Here is a 24,069-nt window from a genome sequence, read left to right on the forward strand (position 1 = left end):
TTTTTTTTTCTCTGTTACAGGTACATAATTTATAAAGGTAATATGAGTACAAAAGAAAAGATACAATATTTCTGTTCTTATATAGTCAAGACTTATGAATTTCTAACGCTTCCACCTAATTCAAAATATAAAAAGGGAATAATGTATAAAATATAAAAAACAAAACAGAAATAAATAAACACAAAATAAAATATTTCTTAATGCATCCTCATTTATTTTAGCTTTGCTTTATAATTTATACAATATTATCAACGACATTGCAAGGATAATATAAAAAAAATTCATTCTGATATTATGTTCTTGCAATTCTATATAATATTAAAATAGGATGTATACCTGTATGTATGTGTGTCTATACATATACACACATGTAAAAGTGTAATATGTCGCCGACCTGAAAACGTAATAATTATCATGAATTAAATTTTATGCATTCCGACTTTTTAATGCGATTTTACTGTATATGAATAATAATAATGCTCTTTCAATTACACCGTTCTAATTTTATCGTATATAACACTATTTAAGAATTTTTTTTATTTACACTGACCAATATATATTATTTTTTTAAAAAACAAAGGGCTTAATTTTTGAACTTTTATAATTGACAATTTATCTTTAATACAGGAGAACTAATTAAGGTATAGGTAAGGTATTTTAAACTGAGAAGTTTGCAAAACAATTTCGAATTTGGCATTGTTTAAGATTTTCATTTGATAATTAAAGTTTTTTAAACAGTTCCACGTGAAGTCGATCTTCCCATGCATAATTTTTGGAAAACATCGGAAAAAAAAATATGTTTATAATGTAAACATTATTAATCTTCATTTTTGTTTTATTCCATACCTTGGCAGCAGTTACCTATAAAAGTCTCCAAAATTTCTAAAAACTCTCCAATCTCTCCAAAATATGAAAAATCCCTCCCTTGCTCGTAACTCCATTATAAACTTATAGCGTGGTGGAAATTCACAGACAGCCCGTCAGGTATGAATAAATGTAAAAGGTATGAATAAATCTATACGTAAGCAATTATTTTGCTTTAGCTCAGAATTATTTTGCGATTTTGGAATACAGTTTTTGTTCGTAAATTCTTGAAGATTGTATTTGGTAACGGCAGTGGAAAATTTCATTCTGGTACATGCACTGTAATTTTTATGTATAAAAATTCCCGACTAAATCAATGCAAAACATTAGCCTTTTGGAAGAGGTTTACAATTTTTAAAATATTTTATTGTGAAAATCAAGTCAAATATTACATAATGGCTTTAATATACTATGTTACAATTACAATTTTATAATTATAGTAATTTTATTATTAATCCCAACTCTAGAAATATGTAGTAATAATTTAGAATTATATGTATAGTCATAATTTATGTATTAAATTTAAAATTTCACTTCTTTTAACACTTTCCTTTACACATATCTATAATAATGTCCAACATGAAAATAAGAAAACTTTTTTTTATAATAAAACTTGCATGCATAATGTCCGGAATGTTTTAATGTGTATAAAGGAACTTTATCTATATAAATTCATTTATAGTTATAACTATGTTTATTGTAATTTTACTAAATACAATGTCGTCACAAAGAGTTAATCTGGGTCATAATTTTAATAAATAAAAAGAAATGCAAAATTATGAAAAAAAAAGAAATGATAAAAATGCAAATGAAAAAGAAAATCAAACCGTAAAATTTAAAATAATTTAGCGAAAAATTAAGAAAACAAGAGTAAACTTTAGAAGCTGATCTAGTGAAATCATCAATATTATACTTTTATGCGTACCCCATCTTATGTGAGTAAGATTTCTTCAAATACATAAGTAGTTGTATGCAATATAAATAATAACATGTGGACCTTTACAAAAATAAAAGTTTTAAGAGTTTATAACGAGATTATGAGGGTATAAAATGCAAAATTTTTAATTGTATTAAAAGTTTGTAAAATTTAGCATCTTTGATAAAATTTTAAAATACGAGTTAGTCATTACAGCCTGATGATAACTCTTGTTACCATTTCGTAATCTCTACATAGACAAAATAAGAGCCTCCTTCATTTCTGAATAAATTGAAATTTTTAGCCTTTATTTTTGTAGTATCGAAATACTAAATATTTCAAAACAAAATTTTTAAGATCACGGTAAAACTTTTAAAAGTAATGCTTATTTAATTATAATACAATTATAAAATAATTCAATATTCTTTTGTTATAACATCCTTCCATTACACTCTTATATGTATAGAAGTAGTTTTAAGTCATCAATATATATACTTATCTATGTACAGTATATTGTACAATTATTAAAAACTATTTAAACTATTGCTCTTCCTCTTTTAACCCTTTCCCTAACAGCAATTATATCAAAGTGAAATTCAAAAAAAAAACAAGAAAAAAATTAACAAAAGAACTTAATGTTACCTAATTTTCCAGAGTAATTATATATATACACACACATATGTAATAGCAAAAGTACTTTATAAGCAAATATTAAATATGTATAAATTAAAAAAAAAAAATGTCCCCTTTTTCCAATTACACAAAGAGCTCACTTAAGGGAAGTATATAGAAAATATGTACGTATATTATATATTATGGGGATGTATGGAATATGTAAAATGGAATGTTTTTAATTGGATTGATACTAATTTAGGATAAAATTTACACTAAAATATAAAAGATATATGCATTTGTATGATGTATACGTAATAACTTCATTTATATAAACTGTTTTGTATAACAGATATATATAGATTCTATGTGTTATAGGAACTATTTTTTGTGTAGTACGTAGCCATAAGTTCAATATGTGATCTTCAATTTAGTTCAATATCTAATTTAACATTTTCGATATTAGAATAAATTTAACAGAAATTGTGTCAATTTTTGTCAAATAAGTAACTTTTAATTGTATAATTAATAAGTTACTTATTTGAATGGTAGTCCTCGTTCTTCGATGTTGCTATATTATTTTAATTTATTCTTGATAGTAGACCCTTTTTTTCTCTCGGGGACCGAGATTCTTAAGCCCTTCTCCCGTTGACCCATAGGATCTTTTGTGATTCCCATCCCCATTTACACTAGTCGCAGGCGGGCAATTGCTTCGCACTCATATAATAAATGTTCTATCATTTCGTCCTCCTCCAGGCATAAACGACAGACCTCGGCCCCCGCCGTGCCCATCATCTTCAAATAGACCATCGAGAGACAGTGAAGACACCCAACAACAGCCTCAAATCTGGACGCTTTCGTCTCCCTGGTCCAAAGAGAGACACAAATTTCTTAGAGTGCAAAAAGTCCGGGCAACTGTTATAGTTATATTATTTATTCTAACCTAATTAATATCACTTAATAAGCAATTTATAAAATAATTTAGCACTTTAAATTCTGAAAGAGAAGACTCTATATCGTACATAATGTTATAACGAACACAGTTATGTTATTAGGAAAAGTTATAATAATATTTAATTAAACTAATTGATGAAATTAAATGAAAAAATAATTTAAAATAAAAAATTTTTACTTTTAATATTTAAAGAAAGTAATTTTTGAATTTCTTAGACAAAACAACTTTTGAGCTATTTTGAAAAAAAACACAGCTAAATACAAGTTTAATAAAAACAATTTTTGATGATTCAACAATTTCCAAATATTTGATTCTAAAACTTTTATTGTATAGTCACGACATCCTGTACCACTTCCTCCCTGAGTTATCATATCCTAAAATATTATTACTACATAATTTTTATATAAGAATATTGAGAATAGGTACAGAATTAATATGTAATGTAATATGTTATACATATAATATTGTATGGGTATCAGCTATGTATGTGTTTATGTAAAATTTTTGTATGAAAATCTTTTATCATTGTATAATTTTCAAAAACCCCTTTTCTTTTTAGTAATTAGTTTTTTCCCTTCTTTTTTCGTACATTTTCTCTGGAAAAGAAATTAAAACAGACAGATTGTTTTTTTTTTTTTTGGTGAGGTAAGGTTACGTATTAGGCTTTTTTTTCGGTGTTACTTTTTATATTTTATACCTTACACTCGTATACACCTATGAGAAAAAAAAAATTAATTTTACAAAAGTCTTTATGAAATTTTGTTAAAAGAGATTTCTATGCAGTATAAAATAGGAACAAATACACACACATGCTTCTATTTGAAAATGAATTTTTTACAAAAAAAAAATATAGATTTAAATTTTTCTATTCATGTTTAAAAGACTGAATTAAATGGCGGCGACGAGAAATTATGATTTCATGAATATAGAGAGAGAAATAATAAAAGATAAAATAAAAACAAAAAAAAAATTAAAACTAGGATGTTCAAATTGAGGAAATAATTTCTGTTCGCTCATTTTATATTTGGAAGGAATATTAAATGAGTAATTTAAAGTTAAAAAAAAAATCAGATGGGGCTAGCACATAACCGATCGCAACGTGCATTGCACAATTTAGAGGGAGTTTTGCATAAGATTATGAAAATGCCTTTAAATCACTTCTATCAAATTTTATGGACGCTAGTAAACTTATAGTTCACATACCTAGAAAAATATAAATTTGTCTCTTAGTAGAAATTCGCTTTATGCTACCGGAATTTCCTGAAAAGTAAGACAACTACTTCCTGTAGCAACCAAAATTTAAATATTTAGTTTCAAAAAAAATTCCGTCTTTATTTCCTTGGATATCTTATAAAACGTAAAATCTTCCTCTAATCGTGATTCCGTGCCCTAATATTCCCAAAAAAAATTTATTAGTTCAATTGACTTGACACCCCGAATTCAAATATTAAATTTGAAGACAATTGGTTTATTGTTTCTCTGTATATAATCATAAATGTAAATTTGGACTGCAGTAAAAGTTCAGTCGGTGATGCCTGATTTCTTCCAAAAGTTAAATGATTTCTTGTACTGCCAAACGAAATTTATAGTTAAGCGATTGAATAATATCATAAAAATTATATAAAACCGGCCCGTTAAATATGTCTGTTTTGAGAAGCCTGACATAACCAAAAGAGGCCTGACATGTCAAAGTATACTCATATATAAATTTTCATAAAAATCTCTTCAGTGAAACTTGAAATATACGACTGTATGCACAGACCGACAGACCGACATCTCTAAACATAGTTTATTTACGCTTCCATACCACGGAGAAGAGCATTTCCACCAAAAAGTCGGCATGCGAAATGTGTTACCATCGCAATATAATCAAGAGTAAGCAAGAAGAGGGAAAGAATTACAACAAGAAACCTTATATAGGAAAATTAATTGATATAATAAAGTTTTTAATTATTAAAAAAAAAAAATTTTTAAATAATGGTGAAAATTTCCTGCCAGACTATTTTGACAGTCATGGAAAAATAACAGTTTTCTTTTCTTATTTTTGTTTTGCTTGTTTTTATATTTTAATTAAAGGTTGAGTATAGTGAATTTTTTTTTCTAATAAAAAGTTTTGCTCTTCTTAAAAAACAAAAGTGAGAAAAATATAAAACATTTTTATATTGGTTATTTAATTTAAATATTCGTTTATATTAAAAACAGAAAAAAAAGAACTAAAAATAAAAGGTAGATATTAAAACTTTTCAAATTAGAATTTTCAACTTCAAATTGGAATTCTAATGTGATTCCATTAAATTTCATTGAGTTTTAATTAGTTTTGTATTATTATTAATGTATATGCGGAAATATTTAAAGTTTAATAATTTCTCTTTATGGGAAATTAATGAAATTTGGAAAATAATATTTACACGTGTATAGGGTTGCGTACATAGTTATGTACTTGTGCTCTATATATATCATAAGATTGTCTATATTCGCGTGTTAAATACAGATATGCATTAGTAATAATGCAATTCCACCGCATAAACCATAGCATATTGTTATAAGTACTTTTGTAAAGTAAAGGAATGTCTTATACATAATATAGATAAGATGAAAAATTTTTAGATAATTTATTGCAAAATTATGAATCACATTATATGTATACGGAGTGTTCGAGAATCGATGGTGCTCCTACAATATGGTTATGGAATACATTTAGGCGTATTCTTTTTATACCCATTGTTAGAACAGAATTGTCCTGTATTAACCTTTTGTTTACGTAAAGTAAGGGCTGCTGTTCTACCCATGTACTGATACCAAATTATTAAAAAGTAAGGTTTGAATGTGATGGCTTCAAAAACACTAGTTATAACTCAGCTTATTGTTTTCCATAACAGCATAAATTAATACATTTCCAATTTACTACAGTATTGTATACGATATTTGAGTTAGAAAATTGACATTGGAACAGTGATTTATGGTGCATCTAAACGTCAAATAAATACATTTGTAAGTTCTCAATCGTGACATAACTTTGTTGAATTTTTGCATTAAAGAAATTTTGACATTTTCATTTGTTCCAGCATTTTAAAAGTACCATAACTTCAACAAAGAAGACTAGTAAATTTGCCATATTTGTTTTAAGTTACACCTTGTATTATGAATAATGTACGAGTACATGACAAAAAATAAATATATTATTATGTATAACAAATTAAATCTTTATTTCAAATAAAGTAATAACTTGACTTTTAAAATAAACTTATAGGTGCCTATAGGCTTCCCTAAATTATATAATATCTACATATTTATGAATGTTTATACATCTGTGTAATAATTTCTTAAATTAATATAAATTATGTACAATATATGAATATATTTATAAATCTTTCATAATCATATAATGAAAAGGTAAATAAATTTTGTACAAAATTACCATAATGCCACAAGGGCAAGCTGAATGAAACGTCCTCAAATTTATATATTTACATATAAACATTTGTATGTGCATATAAAATCGCTTTTGAGCAAAAATTAAATTAATAATCTAATTATTAATGCAATAGATATTTTTGAAACGTATGGTCTCATAAGTAGTTATAAGTGTATCATAGTTAATTGCATATGTATATATTGATTTATGTGCATAAAATATTCTTAAATGTTGCAAACTATACACATTGTTTATGCGGTGGAATTCTACACTTATTGGTGAATAACATAATTGTTATAATCCATTCGACACGATAAATAATAATATTGAGAAATTAAATTGATAGCTATTTGAATTGAAGTGAATTCATGTTGTGATTTGGTACGTATTATATTATCAGTAGAATAAGATCGCTGTGAAAATCAGTGCCCCTTCGATTTCTCACGTCTATCTGTTAAAATTCTGTTCTGGTTTCCAACTTATTAGAGATTTTCTAATGGTTTTATTTAATATTATAGCTACTCCATTACTACCATCCAGTTCATTCCCCGACTATATCATTTAATTATCATTTTTTATGATTAATACAAATTTTTCCACCCTCAATAATCGAGTGTTCAAAAATTATGTAAATCCAAAATTTAAAAAAAAAAACAATTATTCACTTAAAAAAATAAAAATAATAAATTGACCCCGACGTGATTTGAACACGCAACCTTCTGATCTGGAGTCAGACGCGCTACCGTTGCGCCACGGAGTCCTGTTACAAAGTTCACCAAAGATAAATTTTTTTCCACAAAATTTTTTTTTGTTTGTCTTTCCTTTTTTCGAAAAAAAAGAATAATATTCTGATTTTCGCGTGATTTACTAAAGAGCAAAAAATTTAAGTAAAAATAAATAAATAAAAGGTACATGTACACAAGAACAAACATATAACATAAAAAGTAATCATGGCGTGTACTAACATAACATATTACATAACAGAAATGTTATTTTTTTCAAATATCTTTCATATGATTACAGTAACTATTTTCGTGGTGAAATTAGTCAGCTTTTCAACATACCAAGAATTTTACATTGTGAATTGTTATTTCTTATCAAGTTAACAACAAATTTACAATACAAATCGATTATCAAATATTTATATTTAGACTGCATAAAAAGTTCAGTTTCAAATTGAAATGCTAAAATCTAATTGAAAACTTTTACACTGAGGAGTGCCAAAAGCTTTTTATTTAGTATTTTGCTTTTTTATAATAAATTATGAGCGATCATTTTAAAAAAAGTTTAGAATTCAAAGTTTATTCAGATAAAAGTGAAAAAAGAAAAATAGAACAATTGGCAACAGATTTTTATGTGCCGAAATAGCTCAGTTGGGAGAGCGTTAGACTGAAGATCTAAAGGTCCCCGGTTCAATCCCGGGTTTCGGCATTCAACAATTTTTTTTTTTTTAACAGAAATTTATTTTTTTATTTTTTTTAAATACATGTGCCAATACCTTAATTAAATACCTTGTGCCAATTACATAATTATTATTCGGGCAAATTGAATAGTAAAATGAGGGCAGGTATAAAAATTCAATTTTGTTGAAGTTAGGTTTTCTTTATTGTGATTTGAATATAATATGTATAATATTTTAATAATACTTATATTATAATCTAATAAAATATTATATTATAAAAGAAGTAGAGCAAATTCAACATTTTTTATTGACTATATTATTTTCGCATGAAAAAAATATATGCAAGTACATACAAAAGCAGAGTGTTTGATTGTTATACAACAACAATTATGCATTCTAAACAAAATATAATACGAACTACGTTAATTCTATAATTATATTTAATTACCTAATAATGCTAATAAAATGAGGTTTTCTAAATAGTTTATTCGCATCATTTATGCTTGTATCATACATTTAAGGCTCTTAAAATTTATATTAGCATGACTAATAATCTTTCCTTTTCTTAACTAAATATGCACAATATAACAACCAATTATTTATGTATAAAACTTAGAAAATTTTAAACCACAATGTCGCTAATCACCAATTTTTAACATGATTTTGTTAAACAGAATATTTACATAAGAAATTATTGTTTAATTTTGAGATTTCGTTCATGTTATTTTCTATGTTCTATGATGTCAGAAGTGTTTTTAGAGAAACTGTTATACACAATCATATTGTACAAGTGTAGATGACAATATTTAAACAAAAATACTGGAATAATTTTGAACATATGTACAAACTTTTCCTTATTCAAAGCAATGCAATTTATGTGTGACAATTCCATCGAATTTAAATTTTATTCATGCTAAAAAAAATTTTAAAGGTTTGCAACAAATACTATAGCAGTCACTTTAAATTTGTATAAATAAAAATCAATTGGTGTTTATATGTACGATCGGCAAATTAATAATCTGATGGCCATAAATCTTCCAGGTTAGGAAGCATGTAGGCAGCTGCTTCGCATGGATTACGGTTGAGTTCACTATGACCTTTTTCCATTATAACCTTCAAAAGATTTTAGTTATGCTACAATGTATTTTAAGCAAGTGCTGAGTCTCAAGAAGTATTTTGAATTCGAGCTTTTCGTCCCAATTCTACAGCCCGAAACGACAATGAGTGTCATAAGTCTGTAATCGATAAAGGTTTCCTTATCACAGCAAATGCTTTAAAGTTTTCCAATTACATGGCACGGTTTTGTAGTCTTATTTGTGACGTAAATAGTTCGTGTTAAAACAATGGCATCCGCCATTTTTTAACATTAGATATTAACAGCTCTTTGATATAGTTTTTTGAACATAAAATATTTATTAAAATTTCTTATAGACAAACTAGGTCTTATACAACAACACAACACAATTTTTACATTATCTTTTACTACTAATCTTGTCTCTATCCTGTTGTTATGTCAAAAAGGTAAATATGTATGCAACTGTTTTTTTACTCATTTTGTTTATGCATTCTCTTTTGTTTATATGCAAAGTTTTAACTACATAAGTAGGATCCTATCTCCTTATCTACCTGGTTTATTTTCTTCATTTTACTCTATTAATAACTAATTAAAAAATAAGTTTGTTTTTTGTTGTTAATTTTTTTTCCCCATTATCTACATGCATACATATTGCAAAAACATTTTTAACAGTAATTATTTTTAAAAGAAAAACAAAAACAAGTATTTTTGTTTTTTTTTTTTTTCTAAAACCTTAAAGCAAATGAGCTGACAATGTGTAAGCAAACGGAAAAAGGTCATTAATCAGTTTAATCTTTTGTTATATAAGTCATCAGTGTTACAAGCAACAAACAAATATAGGAATAGAAGAAAACTATAAGGATAACAAAAATTAATAAGAAAAATAATATAAAATAGAGAACAGAATAAACAAGAACAAAAAAAAGGAATTTTCCTTCCTTTCAGCCAACTATTCGTTTCCTATGCATAATTGTTTTGTGAATATAAGAAGAAAAACAAATTGTTTTAAAGTGCAAATTTATCGCAATTAATGTTTTTTTAAAAGGTTTTCAATATACGGTTTTTAAACTAATTATGTAAGTACTATGAGATTAGGAAGTATAAGAATATTAACAGTTTGAAAAAATAATAGCCTTGAGGTATAATTAAATTATAATTTGATTATTTCAATTGAATTTATTCGAACATTAATGACTTGGGATTCTTTTTTATAATTAAATATTGATAAATAGAGGGACGACATTAATTTATTTTATATAAAGTAATTTAATTGAAATGGAGGAAAATGAAGTTTTAATTTTGTTAAGTTAATGTTATCTATGGTTACTTACAATAAACGAACCTGTTGAAACTGCCGTACAAATTGCCATTAATGGTAAATTTTTCTGATTTTAATGGATTTTACAAAGTTTTTTGGGGAACGAATGCAGTAAAACAACTAAATTTTTTAGGTAAGTGAACACGGGATAGCAATAAATCACACTAAATTTCAAAAACTTCTGTGCGCGAAGTTCTAATCGAAAGCATACACGCACCTGAATAACGGAAGATAACAAATAAAAGAAGAGATTTGATCGATAAAAATGATAGCTTAGCAATTTGCATTCATAAATTTGGATGAGGGGAATAGTACACTTAAGCGCGATCTCATCATCATCAATGGGTCTACAACCTAGACCGGGTCTTGGCCTCCTCTCATCTAAATTTGTCCCCATCGGGCTTGGCCTTGCTCCAGAGTTCGCCAGTTTTGTGTGCCTATTCGCCTAGTATCGTTATCCACGCAGTCGCTCCTTTTCGATTTAGGCCTCCTTGGTCTTCTTGACCCTTCTGGTTTATGTAAAAATATCTTCTTTGTGGTATTAGTCTCCTTACGTCGGATGACATATCCCGCCCATCTCAGTCGTCCAATTTTAATATTTTTCTTAAGATCCGGCTCTTCATACAATTCATACAACTTATTGTTGTACCTTCTTCTTCATACCTGGTTTTCTTAACAATTCTTAATATTGCCGATATCAAGATTTTAACAATTTATGTAATTTAAATTTCATTCATAACACTTAATTTTTGATTTGAATTGAAATTTATTTTATTTGAAAATTTTCAAGAGAATTAATAAATTCTCATTTTATAAATTAAAAAAAATTAATTAAATTCGAAAATATTTTTCTTCATTAAAATTTTAAATTTATTTTTAATTTTTTATTGCTTTAAATTTTTCACGATTTCAAAATAAAGTAATTTTATTATCTAGCACAAGAGAAAAAAAACTGGACTGCAAAATTTTATAATACTTATCTAAACACATACACACACATGCAGCAATTACTTTACTTGTTTATCTTTTATTTATGAAAAATTTTCCAACTTCCAATTTAGTAATTTGTTTCTATTTCGAAAAAGTTTCTTAATTCTTGAGCAAAACAAAAAAACTTCTTGTTTTTTCCACTCTTTTATTTCCTTTCTATACATTTCTCTCTCTTCTAATAAATCTCATGCTCTCTTTATTTTGAACTAATGTAATAATTTATATATTTACAAAATTTTATACAGTGGAAAATTGCAATAACAACAAAATAATTCGTTATGATTTTTGTAAATATTTTATAATTTTCTTTTTTTACTCTGGTAAATGCAGTAAAACCACAAAACTTAAGTAAAAACTTAAGCTAAAATCAAAAACACTATGTACACCTATAAGTAAGAGTCTATATAACTGAATTATACAAAATGAAATGCATGCTGGACTAGGATGCAGTTAAATTATACATAAAATAAACTTTTATGAAATATAACAAAATTAATTTTTCTTTCCTTTCTTTTTTCCAATTAAGAGTGCATTAAAAGTTAAAAAAAAAATTTAATATTTTTGTTATTTTTTAAATAGAATAATGTTAACAATTTTACGCATGGACAACATCATGAAGTAAAATGGAGGCAATGGACAAAATGATCGTTTAATAGCTAATTTGTAGCTTGTTCTGATTAAGGAATTGAATGTCTGACAAACCACTAATAACTGCCAAAAATATGAGTGAATTTCACAAAACAAAACCTTAGCAGTCAGTACACTCTTGTTTCAAATACAAATGGAAGTTCATAGAAGCGTTCACACACAATATACATTGTGTTACTGAAGAAACACTGATTACTTTTTCTCTTCTTATTTGAAATGAAAATATTTTTTTTAATTGTTTTTCTATTGCACACTCATTTCTCATTGCTCTAATTATAAATTAAAAGACAACATCATTTTGTTATTAAATTTTCTTATGCGTTATTCTTGGTTTAAATTATTCTGATTCTAGTGTTGCAAAAATTAAAAACCGCAAGATAAACAAAAATGGAAATTTGAAAAATAAAGACAAGTGAAATTTTTTTGCAGTGAAATGCACTTAATTTTGGTTTCACTAAAAACATTTGAAATGGTCGGGATTTGTGTTTTAATGGAAGCATTTTTATTCAATTACAAATTTTTGCAGATGTGGAGTTTGACTTTTTTTAAAAAAATAGAATATACTCGTAAGTCTGCCTGTTAATATATATTTAACACTGCTTACATAATTATATTGCAGCTACCTCAAACCGCAAAACTTTCGACTGTGCCAGAAAATCGAAACAAGTCAACCGCAGGCGAGCTATCACTTGACATATGCAAAATAGATGTTCGTCCGTCTGCCCCTGTTCCAGATAAAAATAGCCGATCTTTTTTTGTTCCTTCAAATGGACTATCGAGACGCAATGTCTAGTGAGTGAACATCTTTCAAGCATGGAGGTCTCAGTGCGGGCAATTTCCGCTCCTCTATAAATTAGGTATAAATTTTTTGGGAGGAGAAATCATAAGTAATTATTCTAATATTCGACCCTGACCCGTCGTCTATGGCATTAAACTCTCCATCGTCCATAGCATTTCAAAATATGGTTCTCAAAGCCATTAGATTTTTCATTTCCGTCTATGGCGCGATGTTCCTACACCTACATCAAGCCTTTCTTGTTATAAGAACGTTATCGGTACGGACGCATTACCCTAGCAATTTGTATTTGCTATACTGTACGACATACTTAATATTTGTACGGAAGAAGAAAAAGAAATGTTAAAATTAAACATAATATACTCGTAACACAATTTTAGATCATTAAAAGCATTTGTTTTGCATCAAATATGTACAAAGAAAACTTGGCACCATAGACTAGTGCGTAAACTGTTACATTATAAAAAAAAACACACGTTTTAAGGTTACCTATATCCGAAAGTTACATTATATTTGAAGATCTAGATCACTTTACAAAATTTAAAAGACTTTTTGTAACAGAAAAATGCTGGCACCGTTACATTCAATTCCTGCTTTCAAACGAACATTTATGAAATCTTTTTAATATTGAAATATTGTTTTCTTTTTCTTTTAGCATTTCTGGCATGTCAAAGAAATCAGTGATAAATGGAACAACTAAAAAGATCAAACTTTATGTAGATAGTGAGAGCTTCCGTTTAAGTGAAAATAACTGTTTTATAAAATATGAGAATGCGAAAATAAAATTATTACGCACCTGAAGATGAAAATACAAATATTAATTAAGAAATCACGATTCGGTAGCACCATTGTGCAATAAATGACAAGTTTGAATTAATTGTGCTGTTTACATTCGACAAAGTAATTCACAAAGTGTAAAATATTTTATTTACGAATTAAGATACGCAACCATTTCCTTTTCGTCGGTTCTTACTAATTTTCCGTTGCTCTCAATTTCTTGTCTTTAATTCTTTTTTTACAGTGTTGTCTGTTTAATTTAGAAAAAAATTTATATATTTCTTTCAAATGATTTTTTTTTATTTTTTGAGTTTTTCCTATTTTTAGTTTTCTTGTGCTGTTTTTCATCATTTTGTAATATAAGAAATACGGCGGTACATATTACCGCGCCCCGTGTTTTTTTCTTATCATTGTAACAATCACAAAATTTATATTGTCTGTTTAAATTATGTAAAAACTATTTTTAAATTTCTATGTCTGAGTTGAACTTTCAGGATATGTTCTTAAATACTTAGCTCTACTTAGCCCATCGCTCTAATATAATAGTATATAACCTATAAAACATTGATCAGACCGCTAGCCTCGAGGATATAATCTTGGCAAGAGACTAGAAACTTAAAAGGGAGTACAATAGGTCTTTTCAACGTAGCGTTAATAGCTCAATGATTAGCCTACAATCTGCACTTAATTAAACTGAAACAAACAAATTCGGGGATTTTCAAATTTATTACTTAGAATGCAGCTAATAAATTTCTCCATTAATTTATAATACACAAAAATCTCAAAATAAAGAGAAAAACTAAAAGCTTTAAAGTGCAAAATTTTTAAAAAGGAGAAGCACATTAATCTTGAAATTTGAACTTAAACTCTAAACTGAAGCGTGGGTAAAAAAAAAAACCATCCCACTATACCAAAACAGAAAAATAATGGCTTATAAATAAAACTTTGTTTCAAGTTGAAGATAATTTAAAAAAAAAATTAAAGAAAACATTTTCTTCCCATTACAATCGCCACTTTAAAAAATAATATTTAAAAAAAAAAATGTTAACTATGGAAAAGTTGTAAAGTTCGAAAAACAATAGTTTCATACCATTCATCTTTTCATATTCGGTGAATGCACATAGTTTCTATATTTTGTAAATGAATCCTTGAAAGTATACTTGTGTTCCTGTTAAATTTACGTTATATTTTTTGTATAATTTGCAAAAATATCTACATAGATTTAAATATAAAAAAATAGGTTCATCTTCTTGAACTTTAAATACTTGTTTACAATTAAAGAAGGGCTACGCAAATATCTTGAGAAAACTTTTTCCTTTATAGCACTACTTTAGTTTTTCTCTCTTGTAATGAAAAGAAAAAAAAATCGAATATGGTCAGTACATAATCGACAGCATTGTTTATTTTCTAAATTTCATTTCATCGAATTCATATATCATTCCTTCCGAAATGATAGAAAAAATTTAAGCTGTTGGATCTTGTATGTCACGACTTACAGATTCACTTCATATGCAAAAATAAAGTTTATGTATAAAATTTCAAGTAAACTGGTTGAAAAAGTGAAATCGGCTTATAGTAAAGTTCAAATTGTCTAGATCTGCAAAAGGCACTCAGATTTGCCTAGATTTTTTTAGAATCAATCTAGAATTTAGTTGCCTAGATTTTTTTTTAAATTTAGTGCCATCACAATGTCTCTCTTATACAAAATACAGTCGATAAAAAATCAGTTTTTTCGTTACGTTCATTTTGCGTTATGTTCTGTTTTTTTGTTTCTTAAATAGCAAAAATAACAACTGCAAAAAACTTTTACTACATTATAAAATAAACAAACAAAAAAAAAACTGCAACCTTGTTACACACTTGAAATAAGATAAAATGGAATTTTTTTTATTCAACTGAGTCCTTAACTCGTTCGTTTTATAATGTGATATATACACTATCTTCTTTCTCTGTATATATAACTATATAAAGGCCACATACACCACACACACACACATTTAAAAAATAAAAATAAATAAACCCTTGACTTACATTTATGCTTTGTTTTTTTTTGCACATGCATTTTAAATTTGTTTATTATTGCATGCATGAGATACACATTAAAATATTTTATAGAAGAGTAAATGAGACGAATGCAAAAAAAAACTGTAAGAATTTATTTAGTAGTTTTCTAAAAAACGATGATGTAGTAAACATAATAAAATTTGATGTGGTCAGCATATAACCGACCGCAATGTATATTGTACAGCTAAGAGAAAGTGTTACAGAAGATAACAAAAATGCGTTTTAAACACTTTCCAATTTTTAGGACGTTAGAAAGCTTTTCGTTAACATTACTCGATAAATTTTTTCCTTAGTAGATTTTCGCTTCGGGTAATCCGAATTCTGTGAAAATCCAGTTAATTCCGGCAATGACCAGATCTCAAATATCAAATTTCAAGAAATTCCGTCCGTCCGTTCTGTAGATAATGGCGAAAATTGTAAATTCGGCCCCTGGTTCGGTTTGCAAGCTCTGATCTTTCCAAAAATATTACTAGTCCATTGTTTTAACACCCCTAATTAAAATATTAAATTTTAACAGAATTTGTTGACTATTTGTGTTTATATGTGCAAAAATGTAAAATCTATACACGCAAAAAAGTTCAGTTCCCTGAATCCCAGCACTGATGTATCCCAGAAGTTAACCGATTCGTATAACATAGCCAAAATAAATTCACATTCAAAATTTCATTCATATTGGTTCAGCCAAACTCAAACTCATTTTGGTCACAAATATTGTGGCAAAAACTTTTGGAACAGGATCTCTATATAGCGGCCCAAAAAAATGCTATTCAACAATTGGTTCTTTAAATTAAATTGACAAGAAACAAGCCACACATTAAACAATTCAAGAACAGGAATACGCAAACCAATAAACAAAGCTGAACTACTAAAAGATTTTTAATGTTTAAGACGAAACCACAAATTTACTATACCCTCTTAATTATCTTATATAGCTGTTAAAAATATAAAATGAGATATAGATAATGTTATACGGAAAAAGGACATAAATTTCATTTATAAAAAAGAAAAAAAATTTTTTAATAAAAGAAAATAATTTTCTATTAAATTTAAATGAAAGCAAAGTAAAATGTTAATGTAATACAATTATGGACATTAAAATAATTTTAAAATTATAATAATTATAAACTTAAATATATTTAATCTCAGGTTTAATTTTATGTAATATTAATTAACAATACATAATTACATTACTAATAACTACCATTTAACAAAATGTTTTATTTTTATAAATGAAAAGATTAATAATGGAAATCAATACAAGGGGAAATTAAAATAAATAAAAGGTAAAATGGCTGTGGTATTTCGATTTAATTACAAGTACACTGTAAAAAATTGCGACGTAATATGCCATTTTCGCAATTAATTTAACCTACAAAATAGTACCAATACCTTAAAATTTATCTGCCGCTCTCAGCGCTCTACTCTAATAATAAAATTTAAAATGGTAGCTCTCAGAGAGAATGGGAGAGAACTCCCATTTATGTTTTATTATTAGAGTTTTCAAGTACTATTTTTGTTAACAACATTCATGAAGAGTATTTTTTTTGATTTTATAAATTTTCGTAACATTTTTACATAAAATTTTTTTACAGTGTGCCTACATCATTGAACTTTAAATAAAGTTGAATTACTTAATTAAGAAATTAATATTCAGTAAAACAAAGAAGATTAAAGTGTTTTTAAGTTAAGTGTAAAGGGAAAATTCAGATATTTATGACTCAAAGCCATTTTATATAACGTTCCATAATATTGCGCTCAACGAAAAGAATCCTAATTAATTAGACTCAATAATAATCGTAAACATTAGCCGTCTGTCCATTTACAATTTAAAAATAAAGAACGAAAATTATTTCCGTTGCGCAAGACCAATTATGTTGATCCGACAAAATAACGTTCATTGCCTTGAAAATTTTTGCCTTATGTATTAGAAATTCTATATTACTTACCTGGATCAATATATTTTAAATTCCTTGCTAAATGTGTTAATTGTAATGGTATATATCTTGTATCAGCTCTTGGTGGGCTACGTGGTGCTGGTGGTGATGTTGGTCCACCTAATGGACATAAAAATGCCCTTTGTAATTCCCAACCAACTTCTGATATAATACTAGCTTTACGAAAATATGGGGTCACTTCTCGGAGGAATTTCACTGTAATTAAATAGAAAAAATAAAAAATAATATAAATAAGAAAGATTTTATTATTTAATTAAGTTTATTAAATTTAAACAAGGTAATTTCAGGTGGGATTGTTAATTACTTTATAATTTAACTAGAAGCGTATCAAGCGGTTTGTTAAAACAATTTATTATTTAAAGAAATTAACAGATTGTGGTGAGATCCTATACTTTATATTCCAGAAACACAAATATGCTGATCATTATACAGTTATCCATAAACAGTTATTTAATATCTATTTGAGTGTCTTTGCATTGTATCAAACGGACGCCCGTTAAATGGACGGAGACAAATCAATTATAATTGAATTGAACCGCTCTTTTAAAAACTCAAATATTTTGGGTTGACATTATACATTTGGACATGAACTGAAAATATAGATTTACTTGATAGTAGTATAGACGCGGTAATAGGGCCAATTTAATTCTTGACCAATTTAGTCCCATAAAACAAATTAACCAACAAATAAGGAAAAGAAAATGCTATATAACAAAATATAATGTTAGTAATTTTTGGCTAAAATTCAATTCTAAATATATAATCCCTACAAATTCATATGTTTGATCAATCAACTTCTATGTACCTTATGACACCTGAACACAATCAAATTATTTAAATGCATTCAAACCAAATTAAAATATTGCCATATTATCCAATTCTTTTCAATTCTTCTTATTATTTTATCTGTACATATAACAATAAAGATTCATTTTCAGGGTATACAAAATAATTGAGAAAAATTCAAATTTTTCAAAAATAAAGAATTGACGTTTTCTATATAACAATATCCTATATTTTTTTATTAGATATACAAAGAACCTAAACACATCAGATGCCTAAAAATCAAAAATTCATAAAATGAGAAAAAGAAATTTAAATTTTTATTATTTCAATTTTTATTGTTATGATGTACTAAAAATGGAAACCTTTCCATTTTTATTTTGCATTCATAAAAATATCATTTTAGTTGTGAATGTGTTTATTATTGTGTACATGCCATACATATAAAACAGAAGTCTCCCCCCTCCCCCCTCCCCCTTCCTCGCTTATAAGCATCATGTGAGAAAATAAATTCATTTTAAACAAAAGAAAAAATTCAAGTCCAAGGTTTCTCTATAAACAATTTTTTAAAAAAAAAAATATTTGAATTTTTTTTAAACATGAGGTGAATTTGAAAATTTAATAATAAAAGAAGAAAAATAAACATTGGAAAAATAAAATCAATCCATTTTTCCTATAAAAGAAATAAGGTTTATTTTTTAAGTTTATAAAAAAATTTTAAACAAGAATTTCTAATGAATTTCTGGAATTTCTAATAAATTCTATTCTGCAGCAAAATGATATTATTTTAAACTACAAAGTGAAGAATGTGAATTACATTTCCCCTGGTCTGTCAAAGAAAAATATTGTGTCTGTTCAATAACCTGCTATTCTCTCTATAAATTTAGTATTTATTTCGTTTTGATTATTCAATTCTAGAACCTACATACTCGTATTAGAAGTTCAAATATTAGAAATAAAATTAAATTGAAATTCCAGACAAAACAATCAGACAAATTATTTAAATTTTCTTATTCTTCATGGTTTACAATTTTCTTTAATCAGTCATAAATAGAATATATGAGCCGGTTGTCACAAGCGTTAAATTCCATGGAAACTGTATTGGAATAGTGTAGTCAGCAAGTACCAGTAATACGTAGCATAAAAAAAATAAAAATGAGCAAAATTTTAAAAATTTTGGAAAAAATTGCTTACAAAAGCTTCTTGTTCCGTGTGTCCGGCTCTTAACAATTATTCTTCAAATTTTTCAAAATAGAAAGCTTAAATTCTCAGGAGAAAGATATCTTAAAGAAGAAATTCATTTATTAAGAATAAAGTCAGGAAAATGAAAAGTTTTTGAACGACCAATTTCTTCAATCTTGCAAAATCGGAGACAATGATCAAGAAGTTGAAATTATCCTTTAAATTTAAGTTGAAATAAAATCATGTTTCCTGCCTTTAACTTCGAATTTTACAAAATGTCGGAATCTGCTTGAGCAATATTAACATTAATAATTTAATTAATGGAACTGTTTTTATAAAAAATTTTCCTTATTGTGCCTCCTAAATATATGCAATTTTATTATTTAGAAAAAATCATAAGGCAATACTCAATGGAATATCATTTTCAGTGTTTAAAGTAAGAGAAACTAAAAATAATTAAAAACTCTAGACTAAATTTGTCAAAGAAAAATATGCTATTTTGTAAATTAGTTTGATTAATTTCACTTTTAATTAAAAAACCACAAATTACCCTTTATTCTGCATTTAATTTCATATTATTTATAGGTCAATAATTCTATAATAAAAACTAGTATTTTTTTTTAATAAAATTTCGATTATTATGTTGACTTTTATTAAATTTCTTGTTATAAAAATTTATTAATATTTTTTACACAAAATTTTATTAAAAGATAAAATTTTATTGCTTTTCTCTTCATTATATCGACCAAGACTTGTATGTATTCACATAATATACTTGTAGATATTCATATATACCATATATGTATATATGTAAAATGTTAACATCTCACATAATATATAAGTGAATTAATTGAACACCAATATTAAAAATTTATAATTTTATACAAAAATTCTAATAATTTTGCAAAAAAAAAACGAAAACAAAAATGTTTTTGAAAATAGGATAAGTTTCCTTGATAATAAATTTTCGAAATATAAAGAAAAAAAATTTAATTATACGCATTTTAAACTATATTTTCCGAACTTTGTCTTTCATAAGTAATTTTATTATAGAAAATTACGATATATTTACGATATATACACAAACGCTTGCTGAAATTTGTTTTTTGCTTTAATTTTTTACTTAATTTTCTCCCTATAACCTTAAGTATCTTAAATTTTTTTTCCATTCTAAATAAATATTCAAAATATGAACTTTAGTCTTAAAATGTACATAATAATAACTAAGCAATACTACTTCCATATGTTATATATCACACTACAGTATATAATATACATAAAAACATTTTTTAACTGGTATATACCAGTATATATACTTTGAGGATCTCTCTCTCTCTTTTGTTATATACTAAAATTCATAATATTAATTTTTAGCACAAGATTTTTTTTTACATTTTTTATTTACAAAAAAAAAAAACACGTAGTATAATAACATGACAAAATATAAGGTCCCAGCAGGACATCATATAATGAAAACATGATGATTGTGTATAAAATTATCCTTTATTACAAAAGAAAAAAACAAAATTTTTTTTTATATAATATTAAACACATATGGAATTATAAATTTCATTTCTTATAACATTTTTGTACGATTCGATATTATATACACACATATACACATATGCAAACTCATAATACCCGTATAGTATTTACAATATTATGTTTAATATGGCAATGAACAGAGGCATATTACATTCCATTTACATACATTATATGTACATGTATATATTTATAGATTTATTAAGGATTCCTAATATCCTGATGATATTTTATCCATATTAAATTCATATTCTTACAGAAAAAAAGAAATTTTTTTTTTCCTTTCTTTTTACTATTGCTCATTTATTTGCGGTATATATATCAGCTATAACATTGGGTAACTATCTTCGATTAACAATAGAGATCGTATAACACAAAAACCGAAAAAAAAACAAAAAGCTCAAATTATACACATAATATATATATTAATGTTTAAGTTGTAAGGATACAAGGAAGTATAAGAGAAATTATGCCATATAATATTTTTCGAAAGATATAAGACAAATATCTTTTAAAACAAAAGAAATTAAATATATAAGGATATCGATAAAATTGCCTTCGTTAACTTTAGGATACATTTAGAATTATAAAATAACTATATTTGAGACAATTTTAAAGAAGAGTGTGATAAAAGAATACAGTTCGAGGTATCTGCATTTCATTTGCAAGTAGATAACACTGTATTACATACCTGCTGTGGAATAATTGGGAATAGTTTAATTTAGTTTAGAGAGGGAAGGCGGCAGGCCCAACACTGCCGCCCAGTGCTAAGCCAGCGAACCGGCCCCTTCTTCGCATCAAAGCGAGGCACTCGTACAGCACATGAGGCATTCCCGGCAAGTATCTGATGGGGAAATACCCATTCTCCTAACCATCTTTCCCAATAAACAGTGTTCTGTCAAGATGCCTACCGCAGTCGTGAGATCCCCCTGCTCAATGCTACCAGCTCCCTCGATCTTGCACCGCTTCCTGTCATTCATAGGAACCTTGTTGTTGCACAAGTTCGCCCGGCGCAACAAAGCAAGCTTACCCTTCTTCTAGTTTCCTCATCTGTAATGTTCTTCTACACCCCCAAGAGCGGAAGCACCGACCTCAGCAGCAGTACTATATACCTACTATGGAATAATAGGGAGTAGTTAGTGAAAAGACCGGCTTCCATTAAAAACTTCGAGTTTATTTTCCTTCCCATATAACCTCTCAATTACTTCTTTGTATAGGCTAATGTAGTTATGTAAGTGATATGTCCGATTTTTTACTCAAAATTGTATGGCAATTTGTAAATAAAGACAATATTTAAGTTTAATTATCTATTAACAAAACTATTTAAATGAATATTTTGACAACTTGCAGGCGAACTAACTAATGATTTTTGAAAAAGAAGGAAACAAGCAGATGCACAGCATTGTATGCCTTATTTACATGTCTAGCGTTATAAACGTAATAAATATTTTCCAATATATAAAAAAGAAAATATTCAGTAAAGAATCAAAATTCTTTTATTCTTCTTTCTTAAAAAGTTGCCGTTTTGCATAACATATGTATGTATGTATATGTGTATACAATATTCATAGACCAGAATTTTCAATTCATAGAATTTCCGAAGAACACTGGAACTATATAGCACATAATTTTGATTTGTACTGTTAAATTTCTTAAATAAGAATTGTTTAGTAAAAATTGTTTACAGCGTGTCTCTGTAGACTTCTATTTTCAATTATTTTGAAAAATATTATGAAGTTTAATATTACGAATTTAAACATCCCTGGCATTACCTACATATATACAACCATCAAGAAAAATTGTGCAAAACAACCGACAAAAACTTGATAGTTTAGCTTAAGCTCATACTACACAAAATATTTACTCAATTTCTCTAAGATCGGGTAAGATTTATGGTCCCAAACAGAGATCCGAACTTTGGAATTAAAAAATGTTTTTGGGAATGAGATAAATCGGCAGCAAACATACTAAAACCTTTAACGTAGGTTAAAATAAAACTTAAAACTTTTGCTCATAATCAACGATCCAATAACGGGTCATTCCTTGCACAGTCGTCAAAACATTTTGCATAATTTCGTTATACAAAATTAGTTCAATGGTAATCAGTAATTTTAATTGTCATTATTGTTCCTATTCCGATTTATAAAAAATTAAAAGTTCCAAATTTTTCGATTCCTTTTTAGTTCTTTTTCACAAGGGACATCTTAATATATATATATATATATAATTATTAACGTACTACACACATGTGTATATAAATTTTGCTTCTCATTAAGAAAATTTTTTTATTTTTATTCTCATTATTTCTCTCTCTGTCTCTTTTTTTCCACTTTCTCCATAAAATAATTGTGAATTTGTAAATTAAATTTGTGTTAAGCTTGTACAGCTGTTCAAAAAGTTCCATTATTCACTTTACTTTTCCCACAAAAAAAAAAAAAAAAATTATTTTTTTTTCCTTCCGTTTTCTTTCTTTTCTTTTTCGTCTCGAAAATACAAAGTGAAAAGTTTACATTGTTCATTTTCCATTGCTCATTTCGAAATTTGTTTTTTTTTCTCTGCATTGATCTGAATATTTTCTGTGTTGGGTTTTAGTTTTTATTTAGCTCTCTTTAATTCATGTCCTTTAGGGGCTCAGGTCAGACATAAAAACCAAAAATTATGTGAAAAAGGAAAAATATATTGACAAAAAATGAAGAGAATTAAGAATTGTGGAAATATTTTTTTTCCTTTTGTGTTCGTTACAAGGATAACAAAAGCTGCCTAATATCATAATGA

At 26.7% G+C, this 24,069-nt stretch overlaps 1 protein-coding gene and 2 non-coding genes across 3 annotated transcripts in view; 1 reads left to right on the forward strand and 2 right to left on the reverse strand.

Moving 5' to 3' along the window:
• Positions 1 to 24,069, reverse strand: part of LOC129613936 (beta-1-syntrophin) — a 169,786-nt gene that overhangs the window by 53,109 nt on the left and 92,608 nt on the right. The window contains exon 4 of the mRNA XM_055528281.1: positions 17,779 to 17,982. Within this exon, the coding sequence (XP_055384256.1) occupies positions 17,779 to 17,982 (204 nt within the window). The remainder of the gene's footprint in view (positions 1 to 17,778; positions 17,983 to 24,069) is intronic.
• Trnaw-cca (transfer RNA tryptophan (anticodon CCA)) lies at positions 7,451 to 7,522 on the reverse strand. Its single transcript has one exon. It is a non-coding gene; the product is annotated as a tRNA-Trp (tRNA).
• Positions 8,121 to 8,193, forward strand: Trnaf-gaa (transfer RNA phenylalanine (anticodon GAA)). The gene has a single exon. It is a non-coding gene; the product is annotated as a tRNA-Phe (tRNA).

The sequence above is a fragment of the Condylostylus longicornis genome, unplaced genomic scaffold, assembly GCF_029603195.1.
Source record: "Condylostylus longicornis isolate FDR11 unplaced genomic scaffold, ASM2960319v2 ptg000098l, whole genome shotgun sequence".
NCBI lineage: Eukaryota > Metazoa > Arthropoda > Insecta > Diptera > Dolichopodidae > Condylostylus > Condylostylus longicornis.